The 22,374-nt window shown below is 45.1% G+C and overlaps 1 protein-coding gene across 1 annotated transcript in view; it reads right to left on the bottom strand.

Moving 5' to 3' along the window:
* The window catches only part of DRAM1 (DNA damage regulated autophagy modulator 1), a 30,928-nt gene extending 23,289 nt beyond the window's left edge, over window positions 1–7,639 (bottom strand). The window contains exon 1 of the mRNA XM_087813979.1: window positions 7,497–7,639. Within this exon, the coding sequence (XP_087670105.1) occupies window positions 7,497–7,627 (131 nt within the window). The 5' untranslated portion in view covers window positions 7,628–7,639. The remainder of the gene's footprint in view (window positions 1–7,496) is intronic.
* Between the last annotated feature and the right edge of the window lie 14,735 nt (window positions 7,640–22,374).

Genomic DNA, 22,374 nt, shown 5'->3' with positions numbered 1-22,374 from the left:
AGTAGTCAAATTGGTGCCAAAGTCCCTACCCTTGTAAAATAAGGAGAATTTCATGAAGCCAGTAGAAATGGTGTTGGAGGAGAGCTGGAACCACAACCAAGTTAATCAACAGTGAACGCTGGCAGAATCAGTTAGCAATTGAAGAGCAGCTGACGAGATCAATAAAACAGGCCCTTATGTTGTGAGTTATCTTAGCATTCAGTCGATATTTACTAAACACCTCCTATTTGTCTGGCACTGTCATAAGTGCTGGGGACACCCTGCTGATGTTGCTCAGTGGTTAGAACATCAGCCAGAGCACCAAAGGGTCCCAGGTTCAATTCCCAGTCAAGGGCATGTATCTAGGTTGCAGGTTCAATCTCCAGTGGAAAAAAATATCCTCAGGTGAGGATTAACCAAAAAAATTAAAATAAAATAAAGGCTGGGGATGCAGCCGTGAACAGACCCTAACTCTCTACCCTCATAGAACTTTTGCGTGAGAGACAGACAATAAACATGATCAATATCCTTATATACAGATTAAGAATGATCATTGGGAAAACTGAAGTGAAAACATTTCTGCAAAAATGACTTCTTCCTATCATCCTTCAAAAGATAAATGTGGCCTGGCCGGGCATGGCTCAGCAGTTGAGCGTCGATTTAGGATCCAGGAGATCGCGGTTCGACTCCTGGTCAGGGCACATGCCCGAGTTGTGGGCTTGATCCCCAGCAGGGGGCGTGCAGGAGGCAGCCGATCAATGACGCCTCTCTCATCATTGATGTTTCTCTCTCTCTCTCTCCCCCACTCCCTTCCTCTTTCTGAAATCAATAGACATATTTTTTAAAAAATAAAAATAAATTAAAAAGACAAATATGATATCAAGGACTTTGGATCACGCAATCATAAAACAGTATTGGAAAATCATGTGCTCCTCCCTTAAAAAATCAGCACCTGAATGAATCATTTTAGGATTTTTGTTCATTTTAAGAAATGTGTCTTTTCATTTTGTTTTGTTCATTGTAAGAAGTATTCATTAAAATGAATTTTGTACACTATGAGAATCAGTACTTTATGATTATAACCTAAATTCTGTGATTGTTAACTAAATGACTAACCTCTTTTACATTGTCTACTATGTCACTTTGGTCCCCCTTTTAGTGGCTTAATTTTAGGTGACCCAGTTTTCTGCCACCAATCACCAAGCAGGGTTTGTGGTCATGAGGGGGAACAATGGGAAGGACCAAAGACCACACTCATCCAGCAAACAGCACTTGACAAAAAGTGAGACTAGGCTAATAAAGGATGCAACCAGGATGCAGAATTGGCAAAACTTTAAAGGGCCACAAAACATTCAGGAAGCATGAGACACAAGCCAAAGAAGATGTAAAAGAGAGTAGCTTATCAGCTAAGAGGAGTTAATAAGTAACTGGTGATCCAAGATAGCCTGAGGGATTTGGTCACAGAGGAAATAGGAGAAACTATAACAAATTAACCAGATGGTGCTCAAGAATGTGAGTGTAACCTTGTGAAAATCTAAACTAATCCTTCCACATTGACTTTTGTTTGTCCTTGGTTTTGACATCCTCACATTAATGGTCTCATAATCCAGAAACATCACACTGTGCTGTTCCAACTTGTTAAATTTAGCAGCTGTGCCCTAGCCCTAGCCGGTTTGGCTCAGGGTTAGAATGTCCGCCTTCAGATTGAAGGGTCCTGGGTTTAATTCCAGCCAAGGGCACATACCTAGTTGCAGGCTGGATCCCCAGACCTGGTCGGGGTGCATGCAGGAGGCAACCAATCACTGTATCTCTCTCATGTCAAGGTTTCTCTCTCTCTCTCCCTTCTACTCTCTCTGAAAAGCAATGGAAAAAATATCCTCGGGTGAGAACAATAAAAAAAAAAAATTTAGGCCCAGCCAGGCGTGGCTCAGCGGTTGAGCGTCAACCTGGGATCCAGGCGATCGGGGTTCGATTCCCGGTCAGGGCACATGCCCGGGTTGCGGACTCGATCAATGACTCATCATTGATGTTTCTATCTCTCTCTCTCCCTCTCCTTTCCTCTCTCTGAAATCAATAAAGATATATTTTAAAAAAAAGTTTAGTAACTGTTTGAATCCCATGTTTCTAATTTAATTTTCTGACCAGAAACCCATCCATTTGGTTAAAAGTTAACTACATACCAAAAGGGATTCCAGGTTTGCAAGACGTTAGCTTTGAGATAAACTGGGTAAAAGATACATGGGATCTTTCTGTATTTTTTACAACTTCATGTAAATTGACAATCATCTCAAAGTAACAAGATTAATATTTTTAAAGTAAAAAAGGTCTTATTTCCACCTTATTTCTCACCTGCGAAGGTCTCCTTGACCATGACCTACTCTGGCCATAATACACAGATAAACCACTTTCATAAGTTTCTTTATGTAAGCAAATATAAATGCATATTACCCTCCTTTACCCCTCAAGCCCCACCCACCTCCTTCACTACTTGGTAGCATATTTTGTTCCGCATCTTGCTTTTTCCAAGTAACAATATATCAGAGATTTTTCCATATCAATGCATTCATTTAAAGAGTATTCTATGTATAGATTTTGTTTGAGATCGTCTTTGGATAAAGTATATTTATTTAGCCAGTCCTTCTCCTCATGGATGTTTGTATGGTTGCCAACCTTTTGTTATGAAAAGCAATGCTGTGAGTAACTTTGTGTATATATATATATATATATATATATATATATATATATATATATATATATATTATTGTTGATTTCAGGGAAAGGAAGTGAGAAGGGGAGAGAAATAGAAATATCAACAATGATGAGAGTCATTGACTGGCTGCTTCTTGCAAGGCCCCTACTGGGGATTGAGCCCAAAACCCGTGCATGTGCCCTGACCAGGAATCGAACTGTGATCTCCTGGATCATAGGTCGATGCTCAACTGCTGAGCCACGCCAGAGGGGCTAGATATATGTTTTTGTCATTTTGATAGGTAATGCCAAAGTCCCTCTCTAGAGATTGAATCAATTTACATTCCCACTAGCAACATATGAAAGCCTGTTTTCCCAAAGTCTCACCAACAGAGTGTGTCAAACATTTGGGTTTCTGCCAATCTAGTGGATGAAAAATTGCATCAGTGAGTTTTAATTTGAATTTTTACTTGACCGTCTTTCTATATGTTTAAGAGTGATTTGCCCAATTATCCAACATATTGAAGAATAACAATGTAATAAGACAATATCTGATAAGGAAACTTAGTTTGAATGTCACACTGGATATTGGTCCTCCGTGGGTTCTGGCTCCTAATTAAAAAGCAATGGCTCTTACTCAGTGTTCAACATTGTTAAAAAAACAAAACATCAGAACATCCGATTGGCTGAACGTCATCACGTAAAAGGAGACCCATCTTAAATACACATGGTCCCCAACTTATGATGGTTCTACTTGCATTTTTTTACATTGCTATGGTTCGAAAGCAATAGGCATTCAACAGGAACCATAATTCAAATTGTGAATTTTTATCTTTTCCCAGGCTAGTAATGTTCGGTACGATAGTCTGGTGACGCTGGACAGTGGCAGTGGGCCCCAGCTCCCAGTCAGGCACACAGCCCCAAAGGTAAGCAACCAGCACTCCGCAGTGTACTGCGTTGCCAGCATTCTTTGTTTTAGTTCAGTGCTTCAAACATTCTTCAGGCCCAGTGTGCTTTCAGCTGTGTTAACGGTCAATGGAGAGTTCCCATACGACCATTCTGTTTTCCACTTTCAGTACAGTATTCAACACATTACATGAGATATTCAACACTTTATCATAAAATAGACATTTTATTATGTGATTTTGCCCAACTATTCACTAATGTATGTGTTCTGAGCATGTTTAAGGTAGGCTAGGCTAAGCTACCTTGTTCAGTAGGTTAGGTGTACTAAATGCAGTTTCAACTTTAGATATTTTGGACCAAAATAAGCGGGGAGGTTCTATGGAAAGTAACCTCACTGGGTGATCTAATCATAAATTCCAAAATGGGCAGGTCATGGTGGGTGGTTACGCCCCAGGCATAGAACTTCTTTAGTGAGAGGTTTTAAACCAGCTCTGCCCATTGTTCTTGTGCATCCAAGTTAGCACACCTTTGAAATACCAGAAGCAAGACCCCTTGAAGGGGGTATCAACCCTTAGGAGAGCACATGATCTTGTTCACTGTCCTGCAATCCAATCCCCGAGTTACTTCCTCCAATCTCCAACTACTCTTCCTAATGTTCTCTCAATCTCAAATGCATAAAAGAAGCTGCAAAACTGTTACTCAGAAGCAGTGAGATCTTGCCCCGGGCACATGTCATTAGTTTGGCTCAAGTAAACTCTTATAAAAATTCTCTACAACGTAAGAAAAACAATAATAAAAATTTTTTAAAAAGAAAAATTCTCTACAGGTTTGAATGTTCTTTACGTCGATATATTCAACTTAACATGGGTTTATCAGGACATAACACAAATCAAGGAATATCTGTCTGTATATCCCAACCACCAATGACCTGATCACACCTTCCCTAAAACCATCTGCCCTGCCCTAGGGACAAGAATAGCAATACCCATAGTGAGTGTGTGAGAAATACTAATTCAAAAAATAATGAAAACCTTCGTGAATCTTACACTCCAGAGGGAAGACAGGAAATCAACATAAGTAAACCACACAGTTGGTTAGCAGGGGATGGATAGGTGCAATGGTGAATAGGTAAGACTGGGTATGGGGGAGGCCTGGCACACTTAAGGCCCAGGGAAGGAGCCAGTGTGGTTAGAGGAAGTGGAGGGAGCAGGATTAAGGCAGAGTAAGAGGTACTGGCAGCAGAGATGAGATATAGAAGATGCTGGGCAAAACTGATCAACCTGGCACAATCATTGGGCCCCGATATCTAGCTCTTAGGTACATCTTGCCCTTTCCTCAATGACTTGGTTTTTTTAAGAGGGATAGAGGCAATCCAGCGCTCCAGCCGCTCTTACAGGCAGAGAGCGAGGACAACCAAGTGCCCAGGCACATGTGGGCAAGCAATCCACACGTTAGCTGTTTGTATGTAGGCTGATGACTCCTGGAAACAAGGGAGCAATCACACGCCTTTTTCTCTGATAATTCCACCTTTCCTAAAGGCTTCCTTTCCTTGTTAAATTTAAAACCTGTTCCCTGGCATGCGTGTGATATGAGCATTTCACAAGGGGTTCATCTTGTCAGCTCATTTCCCCATTCCTGAACGCCTTCCCTTTCAAGTTCACCTTGTAGGTGATATTAATCACAACTGTGTCAGACACCTTAACATTACAAAGGCTTAAACCCTGCCTGTGGCTGCCTGGACAAAGCCTATCAAATATTATCTGTCCCTGACCTTCAGATCCTAGACAAACACAGCTACTCTTTTCTCAATAAAATGCACTGCAGGGAGGAGAGCGTTTGGGATCTTGCTCCCTGGCACGTGTCTTCAGTTGGACTCACATAAAAATTTTTTTCTTTCTTTTTTAATCCTTACCTGGGGATCTTTTTTCCACTGCTTTTCAGAGAGAGTGGGTGAGAGAAAGACACATGGATTGGTTGCCTTCCCACACATGCCCTAACCAGGGCCTGGGTTCAAGCCTGCAACCTAGGTACGGACCTTGGCTGGAATAGTACCCGGGACCCTTCAGTCCTCAGACTGATGCCCTAACCACTGAGCCAAGCTGGCTAGGGCTCAAATAAATTCTTTTTATTTATTTATTTATTTATTTTTAAAAAATATATCTTTATTGACTTCAGAGAGAGGAAAGGAGAGGGAGAGAGATAGAAACATCAATGATGAGAGAGAGTCATTGATCAGCTGCCTCCTGCACGCCCCTGACTGGGAATAGAGCCCATAACCCGGGCATGGGCCCTGACCGGGAAGCGAACCCCGATCTCCTGGATCCTAGGTTGATGCTCAACTGCTGAGCCATGCCTGGACGGGCTCAAATAAATTCTTATTAAGAAATTAGAGAAACTAAACAAAACACTGCAGTGAGAGAAGCTTTTTTTTTTTTAGTGTATCTTTAATGATTTCAGAGAGAGTCGTCATTGATCAGCTGCCTCCTACAAGCCCCCAACTGGGGATGGAGCTCACAACCCGGGCATGTGCCCTGACCGGGAAGCGAACCCCGATCTCCTGGATCCTAGGCAAATGCTCAACCGCTGAGCCCCAGCCGGGCAGGGAGAGAAGCTTTTAGCACAAGTCTAAGGAGATCCATCCTGCCTCAGGACCAAGAGGAGCGAGACAGTGGCGCTTGGGACTGAGATGAGACACCAAACCTGGGTCCCTGAAGGAGCCCAAGGCCGGACAGGAAAGGTTGCCCGATGCACGCGACGCCTCTTTCTGTATGAACAAAACCACCATGACCGCGGATTTGCCGTCTCCACAATGCTCCCCTCAGCGCTCCTCTAAACTCTCCTCTCCTCTCGCCTCACCTTCACTCCCCCTTCCACACCCACAGAAAACACTGCAGAATACGCGCACTAGGCAGGAGGGCCGCAGGGGCAGAGGCCTTACATCTGTGTCATCTCCACAAACTCCACGTCACCAACTTTACTGTCCCCTCACCAGCCAACAGACTCAGGGGCGCCGCACCACCTGGGTAAAGACGAATCGTTCTAATAATCACTGCTACGGACAAGGCACAGAGCTGGAGTCCCTGAGCGCTGAGCAGTGGCGGCGGGGGGTTCGGTTCCACGGGACCCCACAGAACTTGCAGGCCGGGGGTGGGACAGCACCTCGGGGAGACGCTTCTCTGGCAGTGACAGATGCCACTTACTGAGAGTGCAGGTCGGGAGGTCCCAGCACAGAGCTGGGAACCACACGAAGGGCATCAGGACATGAGTCCTGGGCCGTGATGAGATGAACTGACCCCCAAAAGGTGGAGACCAACACTCGTGAAAAGTGAAACGGCACAGCGACAGCACAAGAGTTGTCACAAGTTGCTCGCAGCTCGAGGGCTCCGACTTTGGGGGCACAGAACCCCCAGGGGTCCTGCGTGGGCCCGAGCTCTCCCGGAGGGAGCGGAGGCTGCTCCGGGCCTGGGCTACCCGGGGGGATTCTGCCCGCGCCGCGTCCCAGCTCCCAGCGGTGACACCAGCGTCCACGGCCGGCGTTTCAACACCTCCTGAAGCGTTTCCTTTCTTGAAAAAGTGAACCCGCGATCCCCTCCCGAGGATGCTGGGAAGCAGAAGTGAAATAACGCGAGCTGCTCTGGCTCACACCTGCACCCCGGCCTGCACCCCGGCCTGCACCCCGACCAAGGGGCATCGGCACTGCCGGAGAACACGCCGCCCCGCCCCCGGTCGGAAAGTTCTGTGCGGTTCTGTCGAACCGAACCCCCCTGCTGCCACTGCTCGGCGCGCAGGGGCCCTCGGGGCGCGCCCCCGCCTCGGACTCGCCCGCCCGTGGCCGCCGTCCCGCCTGCAGGCCCCCCAGGCCCCCCAGGCCCCCCAGTGCCCGCCGGCCCCCGCCGCCCTGGCCGCCGCGCTCCCGCGCTCACCTGATGTAGGGGAGGAAGGGGTTCACGTGCCCCGAGAGCACCGCCACCACGTAGGAGATGATGAAGGCGGCCGACGACCAGGTCACCAGGAGGAAGGGCACGAAGGCCATTCCCTTCAGGAAGCAGGGCATCGCCGCGGGAGTGCGCTGCGCCCGGGGCTGCGGGGGGCGGGGCGCCACGTGCGGGCGCCCGGGCGGGACGCGGGGCTCGGCGGAGGCGGGAGGAGCCGCCGAGGGAGGCGAGGCGAGGCGAGGCGAGGCGCGGAGGGGCCGGGAGGCTGCGGGCGCCGGCGGCTGGGTGGCCGGGCGGCCGGGCGGGTGGGGCGCGAGTGGCCCCGGCTTGTTGCGAAACCGGTGAAGTCACAAAGTGGCGGCCCCGCCGAACTGGAAGCGCGCGGCGACCTCCCTGCGGACGCCACGCCGCGCGGGGAGGGGGCCCCGCGGCTCCTTTCGCTTTTGGTTCGGACGGGGTGGGGTCGGCGGGGTGGGCTGCGCGGGGGCGCGCGGGGCGCGAGCGGAAACGTCCGGCTCCCGGCCCCGCGGTTGCACAACTCCGGAGAAACTGATCTCCCTCCCCGCCCCTGCTTCCCGCGGGATTTCCGGGGTGCCAGGCCTCCAGCACCCAGGGCTTCCCCTCCCAGGGGCTGCCCCTGCGCCTCGGCGGGGAGAGGGCGGCCCCGCGCTGACACCCACCCCGCCCCGCCCACGCCGTCCCGCTGCCGCGCGCGCGGCTGCTGCTGCTGGGGCCGAGCTAGGGGTCCCCGAGGGCTCTGCGGGGCCACGCGGCTCAGAAGTGACACGCACCTGGACGGGTCCACCTGAAAGCCTAGAGGGGGTAGGGGCAGGCAGGGGTCTGGTGGGGCCGGGCTCCAGGCCGGCTGGACGGCCCCCCTGCCTCCCGCAGCTGTGCCTCAAGCCAGGGCAGACCTGGAGCATTGCTCGGGGCCGTGACCGAAGGAAGGTGAGTCACGGTGACCTAACACATCTCAAGCCCTGCAAAAGGGATTTGTGTCCTGGAGGCACTTACGAGCATGGTGATTTTGAGGTGTAGTTTGGGGATTCTGGGCCCAGGGTATGTGGTGGAGGCCGCTGGGTCGTTGGCAACCGAGCGTGGGCTCCTTTCAGCTGCATAAACGTTTCTTGGGGGCCGCACCCTGCTAAGGGACAGGATACAAAGATTAGTTCTATGGGGTGTAGAGAACAGATGTTCAAAATAAAACGAAACTGTATGGAATCTTACATAGAGCGGTGATGACTTAAAAAAGTAAAATAGAAATATGCACAGAGCTGAGAGGCGGGGGCCGGTGCTCGGATGAAGAACCAGGGAAGGTTTCCTGACAGGTATTCGAGTTTTCGAAAGTAAGTGTTCATTCTCCACGCAAAGAACGGTGACTAGCATTGCAGGCCAAGGAAACAGCAGCAGGTGCAGACTGTGAAACTGCTTGTGTTCCTGGGTCTAAAAAGTCACTCGAATAAGTGTGGACAGACAACCGCAAGTGGACAAAGAGGCCGTGGCACCAGAGCCCTGCTGAGAGTCGTCGTTGGGGTGTGTTTTGGTTTTGGTCTTGGTCTGGTTTGGTTTTTGGTAGAGAGGCGAGTGTAGGAATATAAACAGACTCCTGTTTCAGGAGATCATTGTAGCTGGGGAGGTGGGGGGGGGGGGTGAGCACCATATTGAATACGCCAGAAGCTTTAAATTAAGGCTTTTAAAAAATCACAAGCGCTGCAGAAGAATCAACAAGAAGGAAATAAAATAGAAAAAAGAGGGGAAAAAATCACAAGAGCTAATAATAACTATGTATCACGGTGCCCAATGGGAACAGGAATAATCGGTGGGGATCACTTTATAATTAAATGTCTAACCGCTATGCTGTTCACCTGCAACTAATACAAAATAATATGGGATGTTGGCTGTAATTGAAAAATGAAAATAAAAATCACAAAAGCTATCATCCATAATGACTCCGTGGTGACTCGCTTCACATCTCTATCTAGGTTTGCGTGTGTATGTGTTTTCCATTGCTTTCCAGAGAGAGTGTGCGGGAGAGAGAGAAACAGAGACTCACGTGGATTGGTTGCCGATGGAGCCCGCAACCAAGGTACAAGCTCTAGACTGGAATCGGACCCAAGACCCTTCCATCTGCAGGCCAGCGCTCTAACCACTGAGTCAAGCCGGCTAGGGCTAGGTTTGTGAGTTTTGAAAACCACTCTTCCCTGGTCTCCCCCCACCCCCACCCCTCCTTTGCTGCTCTGCTAGATTCATCTGGTTTGAAAAACCCTCCCTGAGGCAGAGGTATTATGACATCAAATGGGATTCACCCAATCGTCTTAGCTTTCTGTTGCTTGCATAATTCCCTTAAGCAATCCAGTCTGCTTTTTACACAATTACAAGAATTGTCTGACTAATGGCAATAGGTATTTTGTTGTCTAAAATAAGCATGTATACACGTATGTACTGAAAACAGACAGATAGCTAGCCCTGGCCTGTGTGGCTTAGTTGGTTGAGCATCACCCCCTGTAAGGAGATGTCACTGGTTCAATTCCCGCTCAGGGCACATGTCCAGATTTCGGCTGGATCCCCAGTGGGAGGCAGCCAATGATGTTTCTCTCCCTTCCCCTTCCTCTCTCTCTAAAATCAGTAAAAACATATTAAAATAAAACAGATAACTATAACTATATATATGTACATATGGTGTCAAGCAGCCCTGAGAAGCACAGTGCTGCTTCTCCTAAAAGCTTTCCGTACCGTAGACCTTATTAACACCCTTTCCTTGGAATAGTAAAGCTTATATTGTACGAAACTTTAAAGTTCTAGAAAACAACCACACTGGTGAAGGAAACCAGGATATATCACCCCAAAGTATGCCAACGTTGACATAAGAATTACTTTGAGCCGAAGGCAATTAAGCAGCAGCAAGAGCAGGAAGGGCTCTCTCTACCGTCCTTTCTGTCTAAAGGCAGGATATATATCTCCTTACCTGGAGACTGCTCTAGACTCTTAGCCCAGAGATGTTGGCACCAGAGGAACCTACAAACTCCACTCCGTTGGTTTCCCCCCATATGTTTACCTCTTTTTTTCTCTTGCTAATCTGTTTTTTGTTAACAGAGACCCAGCTGAGAATCTAAATACTTTTCCTCCCCTTGAATTGATTTCTGACCCTGTCAAAGTCACACTGACTCAAAGTAAGGGTCTCTTGACGGACTGTCCTTTTGAGGATAAAGTCGCTCTTACTTGGGGCCCACCATCTATTGAAAGGCAGTGTAATTCCTGATCTAAATAACCCTCACACCAAAGTTTAGGTATCATCTCCTTTTTATGGATGAAGAAATAAGCTCCAGGCCATGCAACTAATGAATAAAGGTGCAGAACTTGAATCCAGATCTATCTGGCAAAAGCCTGTAACTGTAACCATTGTGAGGAATTGTCTCATCCTTCTAATTCCTCAAACTCCGGAATTACAGAAGGAAACACCTTAAGATATATGTCACCCGGCCGGGTGTGGCTCAGCAGTTGAGCATCGACCTAGGATCCAGGCAATGGGCGTTCGATTCCCTGTCAGGGCACATGCCTGGGCTGCGGGCTGCAGCCGATCAATGACTCTCATCATTGATGGTTCCATCTCTCTCTCTCTCCATCTCCTTTCCTCTCTCGGAAATCAATAAAGATATATTTAAAATATATATATATATATATATATATATGTCATTATCTTTTATTTTTGTATTTTTGCATATATATTTATGCATGGGTATATTTATGCAATTTGAAAACTTACACAATATTATATAACAGTATAAACAATTGAGAACACTTAGTGTTGATGGCTACTGACTGATCAGGGTGGTAGTTGCTGAAGGTTGGGGTGGCTGTGGCAATTTCTTAAAATAAGACAACAGTGAAGTCTGCAGCATGGACTGGCTCTTCCTTTCATTAACAATTTCTCTGTAGCATGCGATGCTGCTTGACAGTGTTTTATCCATAGTGAACCTCTTGGAGTCAGTCCTCTTAAAACTTGCTGCTTTAAAAAAAAAAAAAAAAAAAAAAAGCAAGCCTGGCCGGGCATGGCTCAGCGGTTGAGCATCTACTTAGGATCCAGGAGATCGGGGTTCGATTCCAGGTCAGCGCACATGCCCGGGTTGCGGGCTCGATTCCCAGCTGGGGGCTTGCAGGAGGCAGCTGATCAATGACTCTCTCATCACTGATGTTTCTGTCTCTCTCTCTCCCTCCTCTTCTCTCTGAAATCAATAAAGATACATTTTAAAAAAAAACAAAAAACAACTTGCTGCTGCTTTATCAACAAAGTTTCTGTCATATTCTAAACCCTTTGTTGGCATTTCAACAATCCTCACAGCATCTTCACCAGGAATAGGAAGCGACTTGCTGGTGGTTTCTTGACACGAAGCCACCGTGTCTGGGGCACATCCGTGCTGTCCCGCCCTCCTCTGCTCCCGCCCCGCATGTTACCCTTGCCTTTCCCTCTCCTAAGCCCCCAGGGCCCCTCTTCTGCTTCTGTAACCTCTTTCCTGAGCCTGCCCAGCCCTGCTGGCTCACTCCTACTACCTCTGTAAATTTCGTTTTCTTTTTTTCCTAATCCTCACCTAAAGATATTTTTTCCATTGCTTTTCAGAGAGAGTGGAAGGGAGAGAGAAAGAGAGAGAGACAAACATCAGTGTGAAAGAGACACATCGATTGATTGCCTCCCGCACGTGCCGTGCCCGGGCCAAGTCTGCAACCGAGGTAGGTGCCCGTGGTTGGAACTGAACCCAGGACCCTTCAGTCCAAAGGCTGACGCTCTAACCACTGAGCAAAACCGGCTAGGGCTACCTCTGTAAATTTCTAAATAAACTCTCTAACAAAGAAAAGAAAGGCTCAGCCAGCCTGGCTCAGGGCTTGAGAATCAACCTAGGATCCAGGAGATCAGGGTTCGATTCCTGGTCAGGGCACATGCTCGGGTTGTGGGCTCGATCCCCAGTCGGGGGCGTGCAGGAGGCAGCCGATCAATGACTCCCTTATCACTGATGTTTCCATATCTCTCTCCCCCTCTCCTTTCCTCTCTCTGAAATCAATAAAGACATATTAAAAAAAAACAACAACAAAGGAAAAAAAGAAAACAAAAAGATACCACTTTCTTTGTTCATCCATAAGAAACAACTCCTCCTCCTCTAATTTTATCACGGGATGGCAGCAATTTCGTCACATCTTCAAGGCTCCACTTCCAATTTTCGTTCTCTTGCTATTTTCTTTTTTTTTTTTTCTTGCTATTTTCACATCTGCGGTTACTTCATCCATTGAAGTCTTGAACCCCTCAAAGTCATTCCTGAGGATCGGAACCCACTTCTCCCAAATTGGTGTTAATGTTGATATTTTCACTTCTTCCTACGAATCACAAATATCCTTAATGGCATCTAGGGTGGTGAATTCTTTCCAGAAGGTTTTCAGTTTACTTTGCCCAGATCCACCTCCACCTGCTAAAAGATTACTACTCGACAAAGGCTCTGACGATGGACAGCATTTTTCAGTAATAAAGTATTTTTCAATTAAGCTATGTTCATTGTGTTTTAGATATAATGCTATTGCACACTTAACAGACTACAGTATAGTGGAAACATACCTTTTATATGTACTGGGAAACCAAAAACTTCTTCATGTGATTCGCCTCATCACAATATTTACTTTATTGCAGTGGCCTGGAATATCTGAAACCCAAAATATCTCTGACATATTTCCCCAGTTTTTTCTGCTGATCAATTTCTTAGTCCAACATAGTTAGAAGCAGAAGCTGAGGCACTGCATTAGGTCCACTTCTTTGATCATTTAAACACTTTTTGTTATTGATTTTAGAGAGAGAGAGGAAGGGAGAGAGGGAGAGACAGAGAAACATTGATGAGAGAGAAACATCAAAATCAATCAGCTGCCTCCTGCACATCCCCTTCTGGGGATCAAACCCTAAACCTGGGTATATGCCCTGACCAGGAATCAAACCCGTGACCTCGGTGCATGGTGGATGCTCAACCACTGAGGCACACTGGCCAGGCACACTTCTTTTATTATTTAAATGGCCATGGGGTTTTTCTTTCTTTATTTTTTTTTATGTGCCATGACCAGTGATTGGACCCACAACCTTAGCATACTGGGATGGTGCTCCAACCAACTGAGTTAGTTGGCCAGGGCTAAATTGCTGTGTTTCTTGCAAAAGCAACTCTTTAAATTTCACAGTGCAGCAGCTCAGTCACCTGTCATTACTCATCTCTTTAATACCAGGTAAGAGTATAAAAATTAGCCTGGATAATTCCATTTCCTCACCATCTTTACTAATTCTATATATTTTTATTCGCAGGCAGTAAAAACCTCAATTATTTCTCCATTCTAAGAGTTGCAGTCTACCCCACCCCCTCCTTGAATGTGGACTGAACTTAGTGACTTGCTTCTGAAGGGAAAAGGAAAGGGAAAGGGAAATAAAATATCTTTACAGAGGAGAAATCTGGCAGACACCACTTTAACCAGATGATCAAGTTAACATCACCAGTAATAAATTAATATTCCATATGTTGATGTGGACAAAAAGGAGATTCTCTGGAAAGCAGTCTCATAGGGTGATCTGACCATAAATTCCCAACTGGGCAGGTCCTGGTGGGTAGTTACGCCCTAGGCTATAACTTTTTCATAAGAGGTTTATCTTTGCCTTAAGCAAGCCCTGTCCATTGTTTCTGTGCATCTAGTTTAACATGCTTTTGAAATAAGCTATAACCACCCTCAAGAGAGCACATAATCTTATTTATCCTGTGGCCCAACCCCAGCCTCGCTTTCTTCCACCTCCACCCCGCTTCCTTACATTCCCTTCTTAATTTCAAGTGCATGAAAGAAGCTGTAAAACTGTTGTTTCTGGAGCATCTGGGCTCTTGCTCCCCAGAACATGTCATCAGTTTGACTCAAATAAACTCTTATAAAAATTTTCTACAGGTTTGGACATTTCCTATACTGGTGTTGGTATAACATCAAAAAATGATGTGCTGAGAAGGAACTTCACTTCTGTGATACTTTATCCAAAATCAATACTTATAGTTAAATCATAAAAAAGCAAGAAACAGCCCAATTGAGGGCTATTCTATAAAAATACCTGACTAGGACCTTCAAAAGTGTCAAAGTTATGGAGAACAAGGACAGACTGAGAAACTGTCTCATTCCAGAGGGGTCAGAGGGGACATGATGACTAAATGCGATATGGTAACCCGGATGGGTCCTGGAGCAGAAAAATGATCTTAGTGGAAAAACTAGTGAAGTTGGAATAAAGTTTTAGTTCATGGTAATGTGTCAATTTTGATTTGTTAGTTTTGACAAATATACTATGGTTGTGTAAGATGTTAACGTTATGAATCTCTGGGTCATATATCTGACTCCATTTCTTTTTTCTTTAATATGTTTTTATTGATTTTAGAGAGAGAGGAAGGGAGAAGGAGAGAGAGATAGAAATATCAATGATGAGAGAGTCATTGATCGGCTGCCGCCTGCACGCCCCCAAGTGGGGATCAAGCCTGCAACCCGGGCATGTGCCCTGACCAGGAATCGAACCGCCATCTCCTGGTTTATGGGTTGACAGTCAACCACTGAGCCACGCCAGCTGGGCCTGACTCCATTTCTATGCTATCTTTGCAACTTTTCTACAAATCTAAAATTATTCCAAAATGAGTTTACTTTTAAAAGTTGCAGTGATTTATTCTCTACAAACTCAATGCTAAGTTCTTATGTTTAAAATCTCACTTCATTAGCCACCTTATGATAAACATATTGTTGTGTTTTTTTTAGTTTACTTCAATTTTATTTTATTGTGTTAAAGTATAGTTGGCAGGCAGTAACATATTAGTTTCAGGTGTACAACATACTGATTTGACATTTATATACCTTACAATGTGATCACCTCACTAAGTCTAGTAGACCACCTATCACTGTGCTAAGTCATCACCCTTTCTAAATTATATTGTAGAAACAAAGCATACGCTGTGGCAGAAGTGATTAGATGCTCACCTAGAATGAAAGATTCCTGCTCTTTTTCTGTTGTGTAGTTCTTGCTGGGAATGGATTTCTCATGCAGGGACTTCATTTCCCCCTGGTGGCATCGTAGGACTAGTTCTTACCAATGGAAGATGGAAGTCACTTTCCAGTATGGGTGGTGAGAAAGTGGGGGTCCCTTCTTCACCTTCTCTCTTGCCCAATCAGCGGGCTGGACGTCAATGCCCATGGTTACCTTGGAAGCCATGTAATGGATGGAGTCTGTCAACCTAAGTCTGCTTAACTCGACTCTCCCACCTTATCTAACTCATCTAAAGCAAACTGACATGTGGTATTTCTAGATTCACAGAGAGGGTCAGGCAGATGTAATAAACACTGCTATGCACAACAAACACATACAAGGGAACTAAAGTGAATGAAAGACTATTGCAATTCAATACACTTAGAATTAAATCAAAATAGTATATTTATCAGTGAGTGGCAGGGTCACAGGGATTCCTGCACCCAAGTGGCATGTCAGCAACCTTCTCCTTCTAAGAGTTCTTCGAAACAATTACGTGAATTGACCTGAGTGAATGTGTGTAGCCATTGTTCTGAAAAAACAAAAACCGGCACACACACTAATGTGTTCCGTCTTTTTAAAAAGTAAGGTGTACCACTGTGGATGCCTTTTCCAGGCTGGACCAGGACTCAATCTTCATGAAATCACCTAGCAACTGTGGAGCTGTCATCCTGAAGAATGGGGGTGAAGGGGAGCTGGGTTGGGGCCTCGCAGCTCCTCTGAGGTCAGGCCAGGTCCTCCACCATCTGGCAGACACATCCTAACCTGTCCCTCCTGACTCTCCCTCCACAGGGCTCTGAGCACAGAGCCCACAGCCTGCCCCCCTCCTCTATGAATCTCGGTGCCCTTATGTCCACCTGCAATAAACACCAGACCCAGTAACAAACACCAAAATAAAATAAAAAGTAGTGTGTATAAGTTCTAGTCTCCCTTTTATGCTCAGAAATAAACTTAAAATATGCTCTTGGGTGTAAGGATTAGGTAGAATCTCTTCCCTGTATATTGCTGCTTCTAGCAAAGGGACATTGTCATAACATGGATGTCATGATATGGGGTATCTGTGACCATGTGAAAGGCCCACCGTGTGTGTGTGTGTGTGTGTGTGTGTGTGTGTGTGTGTGTGTGTGAATGTATTCTGGGCCCTGTTCCCAGGTATGGAGAAAGGTCCCTTCTGTTCACACAGGCAGGAAATTTCAACATACTCTCAACATGTTTTGACTAAGACAGAGATCACACAGCGAGCCAGGTTTTTCTGGTGCCTGAGCTGTCCTCACTTGTACCTAATTAGCTTGCACAGAGGAATCGCTCGTTTCCTTTTTCATTGTTTACCTGTCAGGCTCTCTTCAGGATATTCTAGAATGTAAGCTCCTCAAGGGCAGGGCTTTGCTTTCCTCGCGGCTATAGTCCCATGCTTGGAACAGGGCTTCAGGTAGGTGCTCGGTAACCATTCACTGAATGTATTCGCCTCACAATGACCTTTTTCAGGAAGTCTTCCCGAACACCCCCAAGATCTGACATCTCCTTCACTCCATCCCAAAGCATCCTGGGCTATCTCTGTTACGTATTTCACAGTGCTGACCTGTCAGCCTACCTACTAGACTCTAAACTTTTTGTGAGCAGGACTAAACCGCCTACATTTGTATCTCCAGTGCCAATCACTAGCACAAAATAAATAGTTAATAAATATTTAGGGAAGCCCGGTCAGGCGTGGCTCAGCAGTTAAGCATCCACCTAGGATCCAGGTGATCAGGGTTCGATTCCTGGTCAGGGCACATGCCCGGGTTGCGGGCTGCAGCCGATCAATGACTCTCTCATCATTGATGTTTCTCTCTCTCTCTCTCCCTCTCCCTTCCTCTCTCTGAAATCAATAAAGATATATTTTTTTAAAATAAATAAATAAATAAATAAATAAATAAATAAATAAATAAATAAATATTTAGGGAAAAACTGTACAGATGAATGCTTGATAGTAGTTTAATACTATTACCTAGAAAACCTGGTCTTTATAAATTGTACACACCATAAACATATTAGCCTCTCAGAAGAGGCACCGTTAACCCCATGTCACTGAGTACAGAAATCAGAGATGGAATACTATGCGGCTGTAAAAAGGAACAACCTTTTAGCCTTTGGCACAGCACGGAGGGAACTAGAAAGTATTATGCTAAGTGAAATAAGCCAGTCAGAGAAAGACAAGCACCACATGATCTCACTTATATGTGGAATATAATAAACAAAATAAACTGATGAGCAAAATGGATCCAGAGACATAGAAGCATGGAACAGACTGAGGGATCTCAGAGGGAAGGAGGGGAGGGGGGAGGGGGTGGGGAGAGATTAATCAGGGAACTTGTACATTTATGGGCATAGCCCATGGACATGGACATTGGTATGGAGAGGGCCTGGGGGTGGGATGGATGTGGGGTGGAGGGGATCAGTGGAATTAAAAAGGGGATATCTAATGGTCTCAACAATAAAGATAAAGAAACATTTTTTAAAAATACAACAACAACAACAAAAAGAAATCAGAGAGACACAGCAGCAAAGGTTTAGAAATTTCTGTTACTTAGCCCAGCCGGTATGGCTCAGTGGTTGAACGTTGACCCATGAACCAAGAGGTCCCCAGTTCATATTCCCGGTCAGGACCCATGCCTGGGTTGCAGGCTTGATCCCCAGTAGGGGGCATGCAGGAGGCAGCTGATTGGATATTTCTATCTCTCCCTGTCCCTTCCTCTCTCTCTAAAATCAATAAAAATATAATTTAAAAAATAATAATAAATAAAAATAGAAATTTCCGCTAAAGGGAGAGAAACCAGAGCCCTTTATGGGAGTGATCCCTGTTTGTGAGGCTAACCTGATTGTCACAAGTTATTATAAGTTTGGGCAATGACACTAAATGCTTCATAATATTTTTTGGCAGATGTTTTTATGCTACCAGAGATGAGGAAGAGAACACATATGAGAAATTTGGGAATTTCCATTATGCAATGAGAGTGAGAATTTCTTGTAAATTTTAATAGGTCAGTTTTTTCTCCCTTCCCCTTATGAATAGTTTCTAAATTAACTTGTAAATATAGGAACTTTTATGATCTGACTTTCTCAGCTTAGCTAACCTTAAATCTCTATATATTTCAACCATCCTTCATAGGGTTTTCTTATGGGTTACAGCTCATTCTGTAGTGGTCATTATCTATGGGGAAATGAAAGTATGGTGCTCAGGTTTAGAGTAATCTCATGAGTTTATTTCCCTGCATAGTAAAGATATTACAGAAAGGGAGGAAAGGGTTTTGTCAGTTGTTCTTCTTTTCACATGAATTGGGTAAGATTTGAAAATGGGCAGGATAATGAAAGAAACTGTGGGTCAGCTGGAAGTTATTTTCCTCCCCTGTCTAAAAAAAAAAGTAATGTTTTAAAATTGAATTTATCAGGGTGATGTTGGTTAATAAAATTTTATGGGTTTCAGGGCTGTAAGTCTATAATACATCATCTGTATATTGTATTGTGTGTTTACACCCCAAGAGTAATTATTTGAAGGAAGCATTTTTTCATAATTCTTTTACTTACTTAATCAATTAATAATGTCTTATTGAAGAACCAGCCATCTAGGATTCATGGTTAATTCATTCAACAAACATTGATTGAGGATGTACAATTTGTCAGGCATTGTGCTTTGTGATTAAGCATATATAAAGAGAACATCCAGGGCCTTAATTTCATTAAGGTCATGGTGTTCAAATGAACTCGGTTTGCTTAGGAAATGAAAAGTGGTCCAGTGTGACTGCACCACATGCAGATAAGGCTGGAGAAATCATGGCTATGGCATTGTGAAAGGCATTGCATCAATATGCTAAGGAGATTGGATGTAATCTGAAAGCAAACTTCAAGGAGGTGAAAGCTTATCAGATTTATTCTCTGTGGTTAAAACTCCAGCAGGCCTTGTGTATGTGGGGGGGAGTGGACTAGAGATAGTGGGGATTGATGATGGGTGGGTCTGTGGTAGACAGACAGACTTGAGCAGAGCAAAGACGATGGGCTAGGTACAGAAGGTCATCAGGGTGGAAAATTCCAAGTGCCTAGCAAAGGACAATTGTAGGGTGGGACCTTGCCTCCAGGGTGGCCTTTCCTCCCCTAGCAAACCATGTGACCAGCGGACCCCTTGACCTTTCCTCCCTAGAGATATCATATAGGTCTCAGTTGTTTTTCAGCTCCAGGCCCAGAAAAGCAACGAAACCAGCCACAGCTAACCTCAGAGCCAGCTGCACTGGGTAATGACCCCAGCCCTTGTGCCAACCAGTCAATCATTGGAGACCACAACCCTGAAACGATGCACCTGGAAAACTCCTGAACATTCTATTAAGATCTTCCCCTGGAACTTTCCCTTAAAACCTAAGGACCAAGGTCCCAGAGTGCCCTCCCTCCTGGGAGCATACCCATGCCTTTCCCTTCCTCTTTCCCTTCTCCCCCCACCTCCCACCCCAGGCATGGTTAGCATTAGCTTCCTCACTCCTAAGCTCCTAGGGCCCTTCATTTACCTGTATATCTTGTTTCCTAAACTCATTTCTTCTAGGAATTACTTTTTCTACCTCTGTGATTTACCAAATAAATGTTCTCTTACAGTTTGGGCCTTGGCTCTGAATTCTTTCCTAGCCAGAGCCCAAGTACCGAGGTTGCCGAACCCAAGTCTGGTTTGACCCCATGGGACTAACACCCGGTGACATTTCCCACCGCCTACCACAGGTTCTTTTAAGACATGTTAACGACAAGCATCTGAGATCTTGGTCCACAGGATAGGTCCTCAGTTTGGCTCAAATAAAATCTTATAAACATTTTTTAAAAAAAGGAATGCTAATGACCTAGCCTAAAGCAGCAGAATGTGGATGAAGTACAGGGATATGGTGGCCAATTATATGAGTGGAAGAAGAGAAGAATTAATGAGATGGAGTTGATTTCCTGCTTGAGAAGCTCAGTGCATATTAATCATTAATTGAGCCAGGAACAGCAGAAGTGCGGAGGACTATGAATTTGTTTTTAGATATACAACAATTTAATGACTCGTATAAGGTGTATAGTATGCCTAGTTGGAGACAACTGCTAGATAGTTGGAAACTGATGGACAGGGATGGACCTTGGAAGGTGTCGATGGACAGGGATGGACACCACTTAATGGACACCGTTAAAATATGTGAGAACACTGCAGGAGTAAATGCTGCAGTGAAATCAAGAATAAGAGGCTGGTGCGGGCAGAGAAGTAGGCACTCACAATCTTTATAAGAAACTGCAGTAGAGTGGTATAAATAAAAGTTGCATTGCACTGAGGAGTGAAAGCAGTAGGTCGAGACTTCTATTCCAAGATGATAGGTGGAGGGTCTTACAAGAATGCAAAATGCTCACATTTGTGGGTCAGGGCGGAATCCTACCTGAGAGAGAATTTGAAGGCTCTAGCAGAGGAAGTGAGTGATTAAATAAGGTCACAGAGCAAGAAGGGGGTGAGAAGGAGAAAAGTAGAAGGAAACATGTGTTTCCTTTGCAGGAATTTTTTGTTTCCCAGTCTCAGTCATGTAATTTCCGTAACTGTACTTAGACTTGGCCTAGCATTCTGGCTTACTTTAATAACCCTACCCTTAAAGAAAAGGAGGGCTGTGTAATAGTCACGTGATGTATTCCGTTTCCAGCAAAGGATTAACATGTGACCCCGGAGTAATAGCTCAGTGACACATTTCTGGACAATAAACCATCTCACATCTCAGTACTTTAGGAAAAAGCATAGATCTTAAGATAAGTTCCTTAGAGGTCATCTGGTTTTATCCTTTGTATAAAAGAAGAAACTAAAACCACAGAGGTGATTTCCAAACAGACATGGTTCTGTGGTGACAGAGTCTCAGTCTCAATGACCGTAATCTAGGTTTCATAATCTTGCGAGGGTTCAGAATGAGCAACCCCAAGATGTGCCTCTGTGGTATGCAGCTTACAGATTACGTTGAGCTAAAGGCAAGTTTAGCTGCAGGCTCAAGAGAAACTTCTGCCTCCCTTAACTATCTAGAAGAACTTGAATTAGGGGCCTTGCCCATAATAAGAGGTTATCAGAGATAACCTCTTTTGACCTACCCATAGGGCAGGACAAACTCTTATTTACTAGAAGCTTTACTGTTTTGGGGTGTTTTTTTTTTAAGTTTCTTCCATTACTTTTCAGAGACAGTGGAAGGGAGAGAGAGACAGAGAGAGAAACACATTGATTGGTTGCCTCCGGCATTCACCCCAATTGGGGCCGGATTTTGGTTCAAGCCTGAAACCAAGGTACATAACCTTGGCGGAAATTGAACCTGGGATCCTTCAGTCCACAGGCTGATGCTCTAACCACTGAGCAAAAACAGCTAGGGCTCAGCTGAGTTTTATGGGTGCTTCCTTGTCTTTCTCTTGCTGCTTTTAAGATTCTCTCTTTGGCCCGGCCGGGCGTGGCTCAGCGGTTGAGCATCGACCCAGGATCCAGGAGATCAAGGTTTGATTCCAGTCAGGGCACATGCCTGGGTTGCAGGCTCGATCCCCAGTGGGGGGCAGTTGATCAATGACCCTCTCATCATTGATGTTTCTATCTCTCTTTCTCTCTCCCTTCCTCTCTGTGAAATCAATAAAGATATTAAGAAAAAAAAAATTTTGTTTTTAACCTTTGTCATTTTAATTATGTTGTATCTTGGTGTGGGCCTCTTTGGATTCATCTTGTTTGGGATCTGCACTTCTTGGACTTGTTTGTCTTTTCCTTCACCAGGTTAAGAAAGTTTTCAGTTATTATTTCTTCAAATAGGTTCTCAATCC

Source organism: Miniopterus natalensis, chromosome 2 (genome assembly GCF_054644295.1).
Source record: "Miniopterus natalensis isolate mMinNat1 chromosome 2, mMinNat1.hap1, whole genome shotgun sequence".
Taxonomy (NCBI): Eukaryota; Metazoa; Chordata; class Mammalia; order Chiroptera; family Miniopteridae; genus Miniopterus; species Miniopterus natalensis.
The sequence above is the reverse complement of the archived record's forward strand: the minus strand, read 5'-3'. Positions and strand labels throughout refer to the sequence as shown.